At 41.8% G+C, this 17,106-nt stretch overlaps 1 protein-coding gene across 1 annotated transcript in view; it reads left to right on the top strand.

Moving 5' to 3' along the window:
* Positions 1 to 10,411, top strand: part of MARCH5 (membrane associated ring-CH-type finger 5) — a 208,842-nt gene extending 198,431 nt beyond the window's left edge. The window contains exon 6 of the mRNA XM_029609939.1: positions 8,817 to 10,411. Within this exon, the coding sequence (XP_029465799.1) occupies positions 8,817 to 8,933 (117 nt within the window). The 3' untranslated portion in view covers positions 8,934 to 10,411. The remainder of the gene's footprint in view (positions 1 to 8,816) is intronic.
* The last annotated feature ends 6,695 nt before the right edge of the window (positions 10,412 to 17,106 follow it).

Genomic DNA, 17,106 nt, shown 5'->3' with positions numbered 1-17,106 from the left:
AAGTTAATGAATAGAATATCAAAAATTTCCCAAAATTCAATAAAATATTTCAAAACTTCTGATGAATAAAAATTCAGTAATTAAAAAATGTTCTATCCCCCCCCCCCCCCCCCCAAATTAAATATTTCGAAAAAGGAGAAACATCAAATTACACTCAGTAATTAAAACTAATAAGGATTAAAAAGTCTCCTGCTCTCCATAACTGGGATCTTCTGATCTCCAGTCACCCTGAGGTTGTCGTGGGTTGGGGGAGGTAGGGCTGCACGAATTTTATCTTCTCTCTCTACATGCACAATAACACATTCATTCTCTCACACACATTCCCTCTGTCACACATGGTCCCTCTCCCTCACAGATACATTGTGTGTGTGCGTCTGTTAGAGCCTGTATGTGACTCACAGGCTCTCACAGGCACACAAACATACACAGGCTCTCACTCAGTCACACACACTCTCATACACACACACACATGTACACACACAGACTCAGTTACACATGCACATGGCTGCTTGTTTTTCATCAGGCCGTGGTGGGATGAACTCCACCATGGCCCTGCAGGGGCCTCCTGTTGTTTATGAGCTGTAGTGGAATGAGTTCCACCATGGCTCACCAACCTTCCTGCTGGGGGGGGGGGTGGGGAACAGAAGCTATGTGCAGGCACGCACACACAAATAGCCGTTGGGTTAGGCTCTGCCTGCGGCCTCTCCTGCTGCCTATGTGCCTGGTAAAGACCTCCTTTATGCACTTTAGTCAGATTTGTCAATTGCATAACTACTTTGAGAAACGCAACCTAGTTTCTATCAAACATTCATAGATAACGAACTGAATCAATTATTGTAACTCTGTTTCATGGCATTTCATAATACAACCTCGAATGCTTCCAACTTTTGTAGAGTATGGCAGCTAGGCTTTAGGTAGGGGGCCAAATCCACTGACCATGTTATATCAATTTTGTGCCAGCTATATTTTCTCCCAGTTGAGAGCAGGATAAAATTTAAATGCATAAATCAACTGGGCTCCATGAATACCTTTCCCAGTTTCTGCTTTCCTACACACCCACACATGAATTTTGATCCTTCCCACACTCCCTTTTATCCTCTCTTTCACTGGCTTCAGCTAAACTAATATGTGCAAGACTTCATTCATTCCACTGCTCTGCTCCTAAAATATTTAACAAGTTAACTCCAATGCTGCACTTAGAAACTTCAGGAAAAAAGTCAAAGCTTGGCTGTTTAACCAAGTCTTCCCCTAGATTCCACAGCAGAGACTCATCCTTTAATACCTGCCTAGTGGAAGTCTTTCTGAATACAAATTCCAGAAGGTTCACTCACACCCAGGCTACCTCTAGCTGGTTCTTAATATCTCTCTCCCCTCTGGTGTTTCTTATTTATGTACAATTTATATCGAATGCACTCACATCCTTATTCCTAGCTAATATATACTCTACTTCTTATGTATTTACTTGCAGTTTACCTCATTTCTGTGTATTATATCTGTATGTATCTATTAGTTATATGCTGTGTGCCTTATTAAGAACATAAGAAATTGCCATGCTGGGTCAGACCAAGGTCAATCAAGCAACCTGTCTCCAACAGTGGTAAATCCAAGTTGCAAGTACAATAGCTGATAATGTGTTATGGACTTTTCCTCCAGTAACTGGCCCAAACCTTTTTTAAACCCTGCCAGGCTAGTCTTCTTGATTACATCCTCTGGCAACAGATTCCACAGCTTGATGGTATGCTGAATAAAAAGTACTTTCTACAGTCTGTTTGAATCTGATGTTTGTTAGTTTCATGAAGTGTCCCCTTGTTTTAGTATTATTTGAAAGGGTAAATAACCGTCCTTTATCTGTTCCACTCCATTCCTGATTCTATAAACTTTCATGTCCCCTCTCAGCCATCTCTTTTCCAAGCTGAAGAGCACTAGCCTGTGTAGCCTCTTATCATAGGAAAGATGTTTCATCCCCTTTATCTTTGTTGCCCTTCTCTGCACCTTTTCTATTTCTACTATGTCTTTCTTGAGAAAGTGGCCAAAGTTACATCAATTTTCAAAAAAAGGCTCCAGGGGGATCTGGAAAACTATAAACCCTTAATCCTGACTTCTGTGCCAAGAAAAATAGTAGAAGCTATTTAAAAAAAAATTATGGATGGCTTTGAATTGAGTACTATAAATTACTATGTGTATAATTATTTGATCCCCTACTACAAATGTATAATTCTTCGTTGATGAACGGATTTTTTTCTGCTGACTCTAATCGGGCGTTAGTAGTGGTCTTTCCAAAGAAGGGTAAAGATATAACAAAGCCTTAAAGTTATAGATCTTTTTCACTTATTAATATAGATATTAAAATCTTGGCAAATATCTTGACTAATACATTGGGTGGGGTAGTCCCTGATTTGGTTTCTACTGACCAAGTGGGTTTTGTGAAGCGTAGACATGGGGTAACGAATGTTCATAAATTGATGCATGATCTAGGATTCCAGTAGGGCTGCTCAGAAGGGAATGGTGATCTGCCTATACACAGAAAAAGCCTTTGATAAAGTACAATGGACTTATATGCCTATATGTTTTAGATTTTAAGTAAATATGGAATTGGGTGTTTTTCTTGACTGGCTAAAACTATTATTTTCCTAGTGTGTAGACAGATGGACTCAGGAACAGTGGGTTTATGCTCCCCTGCCCTGCCAGTAGATGGAGACAGAGCAAGCTGACATCACAGTAACCCCACCCTGCCAGTATTCTCCATCTCCAGCAGATGGTAGATGTGCATCTCCCTATGGGGATTGCTGCTTGTTTTCTTGAAGGAGAAATCTGAAATTCTGATTTAAGGAAAAGAGAGCCCTACTCTCCTGCAGTGATACCAATAGGTCCCTCCCCCATTTGAGAATTCCTGAGGTAATTTCCGTGGTCCCTTAGAGGTGTGCCTTGGTCCAGTAGCCGGGTTCAACTGCTCATCCAACTGAAAGGCAGCGGGTGCAGGAGGCTGAGTGCGGCGGTGATAGCAGGAGCACTCTCCCCCCCTGTAGATAGACAGGCTCTGTACTCAGCTAGTAAGTGCTGTCCTCTCAGATAAGATTTAAAAATAAAAAGTTTACCTTTTAAGCAGAGACAGAGGGGTTTTTTAGGACTTCCTCCAGTCTCCATGTTCCGTCCCGACATTCGTTCCTGCTCCCGTTGAGCTTGGGGAACTGGGCAGCCCGGTGGGTTGAGTGGCCCCGGTGGGCTAGGCCCCACAGTTAGGCTTTTTTCTTGCACATTACGTGGTAGGCCGCAGAAGCATTTTTCACACGTTCCTGGCATGCCCTGCTGCTCTCTACAGGCAGTCGGTGTGCGCAGTATGTCAGCTCTGCGTTCGATTTTGGGTGTGCCTTTTCTGCACTCAGCTTTTTGAACTTTCCTTGTTTTGGGACTTGGCGCACAAGTTGTGCATGCACCTTGTCACGCTTGCTTCTGTGGTGCTTCAGTTTTGTGCGCATAAATTTTTGAGCGTGAGCCATTCAGATGCACATTTACCACCAAGATGGCACTGGTAAGCAAGAAGCCTAAGCTTATTCCTATTTGTGTTGCCTGTCATATTAGGGCTTCTCACCTGTGTCAGCGCTACTCAGACGCTCAAGGAGAGTTGTCTTCCTCGCATTTTGCTAAGCCTGGCTCCTCCCATTCTGATGAGGGGTTGGGTACAGCCTTGACTGGAGGGACACCAGACCTTGGATCTCCCTTAACTGGCTCCTCTGCAGGCGAGGGCAGTTCTGTGGGACCAGCTCCAGTTCCTTCTGGGCTTGGTCTGGATCCAGCTGCTTTTTCTTGGGTGGAATTTTTTCAAGGCTTACAAGCTTTTCTTCAGGTGCAGTCCTCCGCTTCACCCGTTTCTGTCAGGTCAGACCCTCAGCCAGTGGCTCCTCCCTCTTCCAATCCTATGCATAAGCACCAATGGTTGCCTTGGCTCCCCATGGGTGTTCTCAATAGGAATCCGGATGGCACTGATGATGAGAGATCCTGATTCCCTGGAAGATGGGGAAATTCCTCTAGGACTGGAGCTGTATCGAACCATGTTGCGGTTCTTTCATAGAGCTGAACTGCCGGCCCTGATTTCCCAGACTTTGAAACACCTGGGTGTTCCTGGTTCGGATACTATGTCTGAGCCAAAGAAGAATCCCATTTTGATTTCCTTCCGTAAAGTCTTTTGTTTTTTCCCTGTGATGGATGCCGTTCAGGAATTGATCTGGAATGGGATGCTCCAGAGGCAAATTTCAAAGGTGGTTGGATATTGGAAGGCCTGGATCCGGCTGTGAGAGAGCATATGTGTTTTCCCAAAGTGGATGCACTGGTATGTGCCGTCTCTAAATGGACAACTATTCCTGTAAAGGGAGGAGCAGCCTTGAAGGATGTACATGATAGGACTGAGGCTATTCTTAAGCCTTTGAGGCAATGACTTTACAGATGGCTTCCTGTTGCGCCCTAGTGGCATGATCTTGTCTGTTTCTCTCTCAGAAGGTTGAGTTTGGAGGGAATTCCAGAGTGGTTATAGAGCCTGCTGCCTCCTTTTTAGGGGGATGCAGGCTGTGATTTGGTCCGTACCTCGGCCAGAGATGTGGTTTCGGTGATAGCGGCCAGGCATCAGCTCTGGTTGTGAAATTGGTCAGCTGATGCAGCCTCCAAAGCTAATCTTACCAAGATGCTCTTTAAAGGCTCGCTTTTGTTTGGGAGAGAGTTGGAGAAACTGCCCAGTAAGTAGGGCGCGAATCTCCGGTTCCTCGGTTGCCGGAAAATAAGAAGCAGTTACAGCGCCCTTTTGGTATGAGGGATCATTTCTGGTGTTCCAAGTGGTTTTGTCCCTACAGGGGGTCGACCTTTCAGCAGACTCTGCCTTTCAGTAGTCTCAAGTCCTTTCATCCCCGACAGCCCAAGAAAGGAGCAGGCTCAGGTGGCAGACCTTCCCAAGCTTCCCAGTGAAGGTTTGCTGACCCACCTTTGGGATCAAGAGAGAGGGGGGCATCTCTCTCTCTCTCTCTCTCTCTCTCTTATCAGAGGTGGGTCAAGCTCACATTGGACCAATGGGTCCTAGAGGTGATTGAGAAGGATATGCACTGGAATTTCAAAGTATTCCTCAGGACATGTTTCATGGTGTCCCCTTGTCACTCCATGCTGAAGAAGTGGAGTTCATGCTTCAAAGGCTCCTCAGGCTGAGGACTATGGTTCCAGTACCCATGTCTCAATAAAATATAGGGCGATTATTCCATATATTTGTTGTGCCCAAGAAGGAGGAGGGCTCCTTTTGTCCCAATCTGGATCTCAAGTGGGTCGACCGTCATTTGAAAGTGACTCATTTTTGCATGGAAACCTTACGCTCTGTGGTAACAGCAGTGTAGTCAGGGGAATTTCTGACATCCTTGGATCTGTCAGAGGCTTACCTTCATATTCCAATCTGATTTGAATACCAACGTTTTCTACGCTTTGCAGTGTTGTGGCGCCATTATCAGTTCAGGTGCTGCCCTTTGGTCTGGCCAATGCTCCTAGAACATTTTTCAATGTTATGGTGGTCGTAGGAGTGGCCTTGTGCAGAGAAGGGATCCAAGTTGCAGTTTTGCAAATGTCTTTGATAGGCACAATTTGCAGATGAGCCACTGAGGTAGCCATGGCTCTCATTTGATGAGCCTTGGCGCAGAGTGTGGAATATGGAAGCCAGCAAGAACATAGCAATATGCGATATAGACTGCCAGCCAGTTGGATAATGTGCTCTTGGCAACCGCTATTCTTAGTCTGTTAGGATCATAAGAGATGAAAAGTTGAGAAGCTTGACAGTGAGGTTGAATTCTTTTTAGATAATAAGATAAGTCCCTTTTACAATCCAGCCCATCTCCGCCTTCATACTAGCCCGGGCAGTTGAACACATTCCACCCAGTTAGCACGGCGAGGGGTTCTACTCCAGGTATTTTCTAATCCCCAAGAAGACGGGGGGGACTCCAGCCCATTTTGGACCTGAGGGCCTTAAACCATTTTCTAGTAAAGGAGAAGTTCAAAATGGTCTCACTTTGCACCTTGATTCCCCTTCTCAAAGCGAGAGACTGGCTCTGCTCCCTCAATCTAAAAGACGCATACGCCCATATCCCCATATTTCAGTTGGATCGGCAATACCTTTGATTCCTTGTCAATGGGATCGCTTCCAGTATTGCGTTCTGCCTTTTGGCCTGGCATCCACGCCCCATGTCTTTACCAGATGTCTAGCGATTGTCAGTGCTTATCTTTGGAGATGGGGGATTCATATCTTCCCATACCGATTGGCTTATCAAGAGTACTTCAAGATGGGGCACAGAGTGCCCTGCACACTTCTGTCCAAATTCTGGAGACTCTGGGATTTCTAATCAACTATCCAAAATCCCATCTCTAACCATCCTTGCAATATTTAAAAAGGGCTCCAGGGGCGATCCGGGAAACTACAGACCGGTTAGCCTGACTTCAGTGCCAGGAAAAATAGTGGAAAGTGTTCTAAACATCAAAATCACAGAACATATAGAAAGACATGGTTTAATGGAACAAAGTCAGCATGGCTTTACCCAGGGCAAGTCTTGCCTCACAAATCTGCTTCACTTTTTTGAAGGAGTTAATAAACATGTGGATAAAGGTGAACCAGTAGATATAGTATACTTGGATTTTCAGAAGGTGTTTGACAAAGTTCCTCATGAGAGGCTTCTAGGAAAAGTAAAAAGTCATGGGTTAGGTGGTGATGTCCTTTCGTGGATTGCAAACTGGCTAAAAGACAGGAAACAGAGAGTAGGATTAAATGGACAATTTTCTCAGTGGAAGGGAGTGGACAGTGGAGTGCCTCAGGGATCTGTATTGGGACCCTTACTTTTCAATATATTTATAAATGATCTGGAAAGAAATACGACGAGTGAGATAATCAAATTTGCAGATGACACAAAATTGTTCAGAGTAGTTAAATCACAAGCAGATTGTGATAAATTGCAGGAAGACCTTGTGAGACTGGAAAATTGGGCATCCAAATGGCAGATGAAATTTAATGTGGATAAGTGCAAGGTGATGCATATAGGGAAAAATAACCCATACTATAATTACACAATGTTGGGTTCCATATTAGGTGCTACAACCCAAGAAAGAGATCTAGGTGTCATAGTGGATAACACATTGAAATCGTCGGTTCAGTGTGCTGCGGCAGTCAAAAAAGCAAACAGAATGTTGGGAATTATTAGAAAAGGAATAGTGAATAAAACGGAAAATGTCATAATGCCTGTGTCGCTCCATGGTGGGACTGCGCCTTGAATACCGTGTACAAAATTTACCATTTAACCCTATTCTGTTTTCTATCTTTTAACCAGCTCTCAATCCACAATAGAACACTGCCTCCTATCCCATGACACTTTAATTTCCATAAGAGTCTCTCATGAGGGACTTTGTCAAATGCTTTCTGGAAATCAAGATATACTATATCAAGTGGCTCACCTTTATCCACATGTTTAGTTCTTGATTCCTGATAAAAGTTGCATACAAGAAGGCAAGCCTTTGGTGTGGATGTAGATGATTTGGACATGCCTCAGCCCGAGTAGTGCTGGAAGGCAAAGCTTTAAATTTACTTCCTACTTACCCCTACCTTTGCTTTCCAAAATTTGGGGAAAAATGCCAGAAGTTCTTAATGTTTTGTACCTTGCTAAGCCATTAATTTGTTTTTGTTTAATACACTTTTATCAAAAAATTTTCTATATATTCTGAAGCTGGTTTCTCTTCCGTCTCCCCAACAGTATGAAGCCAGGCCATGTTCAAGGCTGGATTTATTTGTTAGACACCTTTAATTATGGGGAAAAAGGTCCCTTCCAATAATGTAAAAGTTGGGTAGTGAGGGAGAGAGACTGAGATGTGAAGTTCCTCCTCTGAAGATGCACTGTGATAAAAGGGGTGCTACCTCTATCTTGATGTCACATTCCTGAGCAGCCACATCCCACCCTTTTAAAGGCTCAAGGAGGTTAGCAGCAATTCTGTTTGACTCCTAATGGCACTTGCCCACAAGCTCTGGTTCCTTTAAGAGCATGGGTCCAATGAAAAGCCACCACTCAAAATGCCACACGAGGAGGAGGTGTCCTTTTTCACTGTGGTGTCCCTAGGCAGATTGTTACTCAGCCTAGTGGGAAATCTAGGCCTGGCTCTGTAAGTGTTATCGAGGAATTTTAATTCTGACTGCACTTACATTGCTCCAATGAATTCTAGGTGTTGCTGGTGCCATCAGAATGACTTTGCATGTCCATAAAGGAGTAATAAACCTCATGCATATGTTAACAAGGCAGACATTAAATATATTTAGTGATTTAGGGACTAGCCCTAAATCACTAAATATATTTTCCTTATCAGCCTATTTGCTGCTGTTTTGACTCTTGAGCTTTCAAATTGAGGATAGTGAATAGAATATTTGGCCAACTCAGCCAAATAGCCTCAAAATAGATGAATTTAAATTATTTTTAATACTGCCCTAGCCCTTGGATCTAGGCTTGTTAGCAGGAAAGTTACACTGTACCTCCTGCTTTTTGGATTGATAAAAAAAAATAAAATCTCTGGTACTGCATAACCAAGGCCTGCCCCCTTTTCATGTGAAAGGATTTGCAACACTGATATGGCCATCAAGAGGCCTTTAGAGAGCTTGCAGGGGAGCTGTTTCATTGACAGTAATGAGTTCGTAGTAAAATTGTGAATCAGTGGTATTTCACTATATGTTCTTTTGAAATATTGATCAGTGTGCATTGTGTGTAACTTTGAATTCCACCAGTGATGGTGTCTCTTAATATTCTTTTCTATATATTTTATTGTAGGGCGGAATTGCTTTTGTTGCCATAAAAGGGGCTTTCAAGGTGTACTTCAAGCAGCAGCAATATCTGCGCCAAGCTCACCGCAAAATTCTGAATTATCCCGAGCAAGAAGAAGCATAAAACTGTTTCCAGCTGTTACACCATCTGCCCTACATGATTCTGTTGTGTTGTATTGATTCTGTTATTATTACAGTAGACTGGGACTTTGAAATAAACTCCTATAATTTTTACAAACATAATACAACTCTATCTTACAGCAGGATTAAAGCCTCTCAGTAATCACTGAACCTACCAATGTGATTTGTTCTCATTACCTTTTATCCGCCTTCTGTTTAGCAGGTAGTTATCTGCATCTTTAGTTTTTGTTGTTTTTTTTTTATGATATATGCAGAAAAAGCGTGAAAACCCACACACGTTTTTTCGGTTAAAGAATGCACCAACTGTACTTTCTACATTGAGCACCTATACAATATTTCCATGTGCATCAACGCAACACTAAGGCTCAGAAGGAGGAGTTATTCTAAACAGCTTTTTTGTTTAACATGTTATCGCCAAGTGGAAGTGTATGGCATGAATACTTTGTTTGCACTTAGGCCATAGTAGTACTGAGCCACAAAAATAGATGTGACCTGAGAAGCTTAAACACAGATTGACAATTTTGTCTGAAATTTCAAACTATCATTTGTTTTGATCATTATAGCTAGAAACAGAAAGCCTATTGAATGGCATTTGATTCATTCATGTGAAATGTTTCTTAGTTTTACAGTTATTTCAATTTCTGTTGAATAAAACACTTACGTAACTTAAAGAAACACTGCAGTATCCTAAAATGTAAATTATTTGGGATTGTATTTTTTTATACTTTCTTCTCCTTCAAAATGTGCTTAATCCATAAGGCCTTTGAAGATTTTCCTTGATGGAGCACTGGTAAAGTGTTGCATCTCAGCAAAGACAAAATAATCATAGTGTGGACTTTATTTTTAATGGCACTGTGTTTTCATTTTAGTGGAACATTACAATATATGGTATAGTACCTTTTGTAAAGTAGGTCTTAAACATTGAGATGTCATATTTTAGAAACATGTGAATAAATAGTGTATATATTGGGCCAGCTAGTATTCAGATGCTAACATTAAACATTAATTTAACTGACACTGAGATTCTGGATATGTTTGTTTCAACATTTGCTAATCTTAAAGGGCTGCTGATTACATAGTATTCCTTCAGTTGAAGACTTAATGGATAATGAAAGTATACAAATATTTCCACTCTCCTTTTCTTAATGTTTATCCTTGTGAATAATGTCCGTCACTTATCTAATGGTTTTACAGAGCAAAAAACTATTGATTCTAAATTCTGTTTCCATGAACAGTGCATTGTTTTTATAGAAAATCACCAAAAAACTTGTATGTGATATAATCTAATTTTTAAAGTACTGTTAAGATGATAAATGACTGGTTCAACAGTGAAACTGGTACCTTGCTGACTGTGCTGTAAAAAAACAAAAACAAAAAAAAATTGTTTTCAATAATGCACATTATCATATTACAGTGAATGAGATTTAAATAAATGAATTTTTTTTAAATTCTTTAGCTGTACTTTTTCCAGTGAAGAAACTTTCTTAAACTATATAAAATCCCTTTTCAACTGAGCTTACGTGTTTCTTTTGGGTTAGTGTCTCCAAATGGATTTGTTTTGTGCATACCATAGGGCTTAAAAAAGAGAGGTGGGAAATTTAAACAAGTTTTCAAAAATATATATACAAGCACAAGTAAGTGACAGTGTATAGATGACACACTGGCGGTAACGGAAGCCACAATGGGATATGATTAATCCAAGAGATCTCAATCGTTTACCGTCAGTATAATTTGTAATTTTTTAAAGATGTTAATTCTGTCCATGCAAAAGTTGCTCTTTGAGAAAACAGCTAAAAACATTTGATCTAGAGTATTGTCACATGTCGCTGCCCAGGTCTTTCCCAGCCCAGTGACAGGTTTCTGGAACACACTGCTTAGAGCCAGCCACTTGCAGTAAAATGAACTTTATCCATGCATCAGTGTTCTCTTTGCACTTGTAGCATTCAGTTCCTGTCCTGAAACATCAGGGCCTTTCCAGTGAGATATGTTGGTAATTCCCTGTAAATCAGCTCACTCTAGGGGGAGTGAGCTGATTTACGGGCATCTCTGCATCAGGATACATTGGTAATTACCCAATTCCCCAGGGCTGCATGGAACCTGCTTCCTAACTGTACCTTTGCCGATTCAGATCCCTAACTAATGGCTCTAGGCATCTCTGCATCTGGGTCTGGGTGAGCCCTTTGCACTGACTCCACATAGCTTTTTTTTTTTAATTATCCTCAGCTGTGCCTCCCAATTATTAGCACAGCTGTCTGTAGCTGCTACCTTTACCCTAACTGGTTCTCTGCCAAATCTCTCCAAACCATGGTGAACTAGTGATTTTAACTTGGAATGATGGTATACAAGACCTCTAAATAAACTACATTTCCCTGCAGCCTGTGCTTCCTGTTCCTTCTAAATTTACAATCCCCTAGCCAACTCTTGTTCACTTTTACTTTCTGCCTTGAGGTAGTGTTCCCCTCAGACTCCCTTTAAATCTCACTCTACTTTCTGGAGTCTCTAACTGTCGTGGCTGCTTCTGCCTATGTAAAACCCCTGTTTCATCACAAGTATGAAACGGGGTAAAAATTAACTGATGCAGTGTAGAATCTAGCCTTCCAAATCACTATATTGGAGCATATCCATAATTTAAATGGCATGCATACCATAACGAAACTGACATGCTGGGGTATATTGAGTGTAGTATCAATCTCACATTTACTATTCATACTCTTCTTAATACTTGCATTGTGCCATGGGTTTGAGCTCAGTTGAGGAATATCCTTTCTTGGCCTGTTGGCTAAGATTGAATGCTGTTGAATATGAGGAAGAGGAAAGGGGTTGATGCCCTGCCACCTGACCCCCAATAGGGACACGATGATTAAACCTCCTGCTAAAATAAAAATTGTGCCAAAGTAAGCTTTCTTCTAGACAATGGTTTCCAACCCAGTCCTCATAACCTCCCAGCCAGTAGTTTTCAGCATATCCATGATGTATATGGATAATATAAATATGCATGCACAAAAAACTCTAGTATATGTAAATTTACCTCATGCTTATTCATTGTGGATATGCTGAAAACTTGACTGACTGAGATCCCCAGAACAGGATTGGAATGTGACATAGGGTGTGACGTGTGTATGGGAGGCATATTTAAGGTGTGTGTGGAAGATTCCTAATCTTTCTGCCACAATTTCCGTGTAAGACAGCAAGCATATCTTTCTACAGGACAGTTTTCCTGTTCATGATAACTGCTTATTATATAATGAGGTGATGATGTCTGCTTAGTATTGGTGAACATAACATAAGAAATACTATGCTGGGTCAGACCAAAGTCCATCGAGCCCAGCATTCTGTCTCCTACAGTGGCCACTCAAGGTCACAAGTACCTGTCTGAGCTCTAATAGTTGATCTGTTTCTTGTATCTCACTCAGGGATAAGCGCTGGCTTTCCCAAGTCTACCTGGCTAATAATGGTTTATAGATTTTTCCTTCAGGAACTTGTCCAATCCTTTTTGAACCCCAATGGTTAGTTGCCTTGACCATGTCCTCCAGCAATGAATGAAAAAATTCTTCCTGTAATTTGTTGTAAATCTGCTGGTTTGTTAGTTTCATGGAACATCCCTTAGTCCTAGTGTTGTTTGAAAGGGTAAATAGCCCTTCCTTATTTGCTCGTTCCACCCCACTCATGACATTATAAATTTCAATCATAGATCACGTGATGCAGTAAGGGGATCAGGCGTGGGATTTCCCTTCTCGGCTTCTCCACCTCCATCCTACCCTATCTGAAGCATCTCACTGTGAAATAAGCTGATGATTATAGCCCACTAGTCTCTAGGAACTAGTACCAGCACAATTTTCAGAAGAATGGCCTCAAGAACTGCAAAAAAGGAGAAGAGAGAAAAGGAGAAGGCCCATCCGGCTGAGCAGGCCCCAGAGGATGAGAGTGGTTTGCTGGAAGCAACCCCGGCAGTGGCGCTAGCTGAGATTCGGTCGGCGGTCCGTGAGGCTCTAGGACCCAAATTACTTACCATTTCCAACCAGCTGACAGAATTGACTGCTTCCATTACTGGGTTTGAGGCTCGATTCTCCGCTATCGAACAGCGCATATCAGATGTGCAGGGTGACCATCATATCACCGAAAAAGAGCTTGAATCTTTTAAAACCATGCTTGCAAAGCAAGCGGAACGCCTGGAGGACCTTGAAAATCAGTCCAGCCGATCTAATTTGAGACTTGTCGGCCTGCCAGAGACGATCATGGAGCGAAATCTGGTGGCCTTCACAGAATCCGCCCTGAGGAAGTGTTAAGCGAAACGTTAACGTTGGCGGTGGCGTGCAGCACAAACTTATTTAATATGAAGGAAAACTGCAACAAGTTCTAAGATAAGTGCTCTACTACGATGTCGGGCAAAGAATTACTATATTAATCTTGTCTCAGAAAAGAAAAGATATGGAATCTATGGGCTTCTAGCAGACATAAGTTATTGTGGTCAAAACGGCAAAAAAACATTCATGCCGTCAGTGTGGTAATTAACGGCGAGAAGAAAAATGAGCCGCCGAAAATAGTCAGCATTCAAAAATTCAGGATTGCTGAGATAATAGCCAACACACTATGTTATAGAATATTTTGCAACATTGATATAGTTTGTTGCAATTGGTCGCAACAATATACACGACACCAATTGTTTTGGGAATTACAAAATTGCTCACTTAAAAAGAGCTAGATATGTTTTTATAAAAAAAGAAAAAGAGAGACATATTATAGACCTATGATTGCACTTACTGGTTATAAAATCTATGGTCAACAGACCTTTTTTTTACTAGTTCTGAGGTCTTTGTCTCTTTCATAAAAATTATCATTTGGGACTTATTTCTAATAAAGTTTAATAAAGTTTGTTCTTAACAGAATTCTCAACACAGGATAACTTATGCAATTTTTACAGTTAGCTATTGAGTAGAATCTTATGTCACCACAGCCAGGACTTCAACCACTTCCATTGGAGCTCAAAGGCTTGCGTGGTTGAGAGTGAGTGACCTTTTGGAAGAATGTGCATAATATTCTGGCAGAAGTTCCCTGTATTGGAGATAACTTGTTCAGCAACAAGGTGAAGGAGACAGTGGATTAAGGAGTATCAGTCCACCTTACAGTCAGCAGCAGCAGCGTCCAGGAGCCAGTCAGCCTTAGCCTAAGGGCAAATCTTTTTCTACAAATATCCATTCTTCCAAATATACCCCTTCCGCTCTTTTCAGTATCCTCAGGTTCCTCCCATTCTTCAATAGCAACAGCTGCCTGCTTGAGGAAGGCACAGGAAAAGGTGTCAATCGAAGGCCCAGCATCAATCACAGCCTAAGCCCAGGATCAGTTTTTCACATTCTTGTGGCCCATCTCACCACCTCTTTCAGTGTGGGGGATAGATCAGGGTCACCAAAGTATGTCCTGAAAATTATGGAATCCGGTTACAGTTTGTGTTTTTCTCACCCTCCTCTGACCCAAAAGGCTTCAATCATCAGCGCCAACTCTTCTCAATCTGCCTAGCTGGAGGTAGAATCAAGCTTGTTCCTTCTCGGGTGTGTGGCCAGGGGTACTACTTCTGGTATTTTCTGATCCCCCAAGAAATCAGGGGCATGGAGACCTATTCTGGCTTTGTGAGGACTGAACAAACTGTTGGTTGGGGAGAGGTTCAACATGAAATCACTCCAGATAATCATAAACCAGGAAATGCGATATGCACATACAAAGTGCTTAGTTTTGTCCTCTTGGTAGCCCCAACAGTGTTGACAAAATGCCTTGTACTACTGACTGTGCATCTTTATCAGCAGGGTGTCTGGGAATTTCCTTACCTGGAAGATTTGTTGGTGATAGGTCCATCTCCAACAGCAGTTCTGGAATCCCTCAGTGTGACCATTTGAATTCTCTATTCTCTGAGGTTTCTGATCAGCTTCCTCCATTTCAACGTGGCCCTGTCTGAGGATTCAGTTCATAGGAACCTGGATAGATGCAGTCAAGGAGAAGGCTTTACTTTGAGTTGAAAGAGCTGCATTACCGATGAGCTTAGTGAGCTCTTTTCTATAGTGGGACCAAGCACCAGCGAGATCAGCTTTGCTTCTTCTGGGACTCATAGCTGGATTCGTGCATATAGTTCCTTTGGCTTGTCTGCACAAAAGGGGCCTTCAGTGAACCCTTCAAAGCCAATGGAATCAAGTCATTATCTCATCAAATCTTTGTAATCCCTGAGATTAGGTTATCCGTTCAGTGGTGGATGAACCCAGAAATTCTCAAATGGACCTTTGCTGCGTGTCTCAGCATAACAACTGATCCTGCCTCTAGACACCTCCACCAAGAGGTGTGGAGTGCACACAGAGGCCGTGTGAACCCAAGGGTTGTGGACCACAGCAGAGAGCCAATCTGCTGGAACTGCACGCTATCTGTTATGTGCTAGGAGTGTTCTCTCACCTGCTGTTGGGCAAGAGAGTATTGCTCCAGACAGACAACCAGATGCCAGGAAATAAATGAGCAAGCAGTGAGGCATGTTTACTGCTTAAAGTATTAAAGAATGATAGTACAAGGGGAAGCTGAGTTTAGGGAATACCCTGTGTGAAGGCTGGGTTGATGGAAAAAGTCATGGCGACCAGGTATGTTTTTAAGGCTTGCTCGAAGTCTTTTGTGTCCTTTCAGGAGTGTAAGTGTGCAGGGAGAGAGTTGCAGAACTTGGGACTAGTTAACGAGAGAACTCTTTCACACATAGTTGATAGCCTCACGACTTGGGAGAGGGAACTTCCAAAAGACCCTGGGAAGCAGATCGAAGCATTCTGGATGGGATATACAGTCTCAGGTGGTTCCAATCCATGGGGAGGGGTGACATTGTTGAGAAAATTGTGGAGACTATATTTAATATGTGTTTGGATGGAGAGCCAATGCAGAGATTGCAGTACAGGCGTAATGTGTTCTCAAATGTTTGTTCCTGATAATCAAAAATGCCACTGCATATTTATTATCTGTAGGAGGCTAAGCATGGTCTGAGAGAGTGTGATATATGAGTTACAGTAGTCCAGGGAGGTAAGTATGAGTGCTCACAAGACAGTGCAGAAGTTGTGAGGATCAAGTATCAGTTTGAGGTGATGGAGGTGTTTTAGTTTGAAAAAAGAAAAGCGAACTACAGATGTTATATGTTCATGAATGGAAAGGGTGGGGGTCTAACAGTATCCGTAAGTTTCACATAGTGTGTACAATTGGTACACCATCATCATTGAATTAAAAAACTGGGGAAATATGTGGTATGGAATACCTTAAAGTTATTATTTCAGTTTTCAATGATTTAAAGATAACCTGTTATGGCTGAACCAGGCTCTGATGGGCAACAGACAGACAGAGATGAAACAAGAGATGGTTGACCAGGACACCGTCAGGCGAAAGAAAAATTGGATGTCATCTGCACGTAACCTTTATGATAGGTCTACAGTGGAAATCAGGCAGCGAAGGGAGACAAAATAGCTTTTAAAGAGGGCTGATGATAGTGTTGAACTTCGAGGGATGCCTGTGGTTATGGGAATCCAAGAAAAGGTGTCACATGCAACATGAGAGGTATTACTTGAACCATGAAAATTCAGTACCAACATGCCTAATCTCTACTATCTGTAGTGCTTTTATTGCTAGAGGCAAACCCAGCAGTAAAGAATTACAGTAGTCAATTCCTGTAAAAATCATAATGTATCTGGATTTCCAGAAAGCACTTGACAAAGTCCCTCTTCATAGATTTCTTAGGAAATTAAAAAGTCATGGGATAGTGGGAGTGTCCTATTGTGGATTGGAAACTGGGTAAAATATTAGAAAACAAGAGAGTAGAGTTAAATAATACATTTTCTCAATGGAGAAAGGTGAGTAATGGAGTGCCCCAGGGATCTATTTGTTTGCTTCTTTATTTCTTTGTTTAGATATTTTACATAACATCATTCGATTTATAAATCACAACAGTTTACAAAGTGATATTCATAATTGTAACTCAACGAATAGACAGTAGGGATTGGTTATAGAGCTGATATGCAGAGGGAGGCATTTATCTATCAAGTAAAAATGTCTAGTCCATATTAACATTGATCTAGTCTTTGTTTTGTGGTTCTGAATATTCAGATGTTTTTAAGTTAAATTGTATGCGTTTTTGAATAGCCATGTTTTAATTC

Source organism: Rhinatrema bivittatum, chromosome 7 (genome assembly GCF_901001135.1).
Source record: "Rhinatrema bivittatum chromosome 7, aRhiBiv1.1, whole genome shotgun sequence".
In the NCBI taxonomy this organism is placed as follows: domain Eukaryota; kingdom Metazoa; phylum Chordata; class Amphibia; order Gymnophiona; family Rhinatrematidae; genus Rhinatrema; species Rhinatrema bivittatum.
The sequence above is the reverse complement of the archived record's forward strand: the minus strand, read 5'-3'. Positions and strand labels throughout refer to the sequence as shown.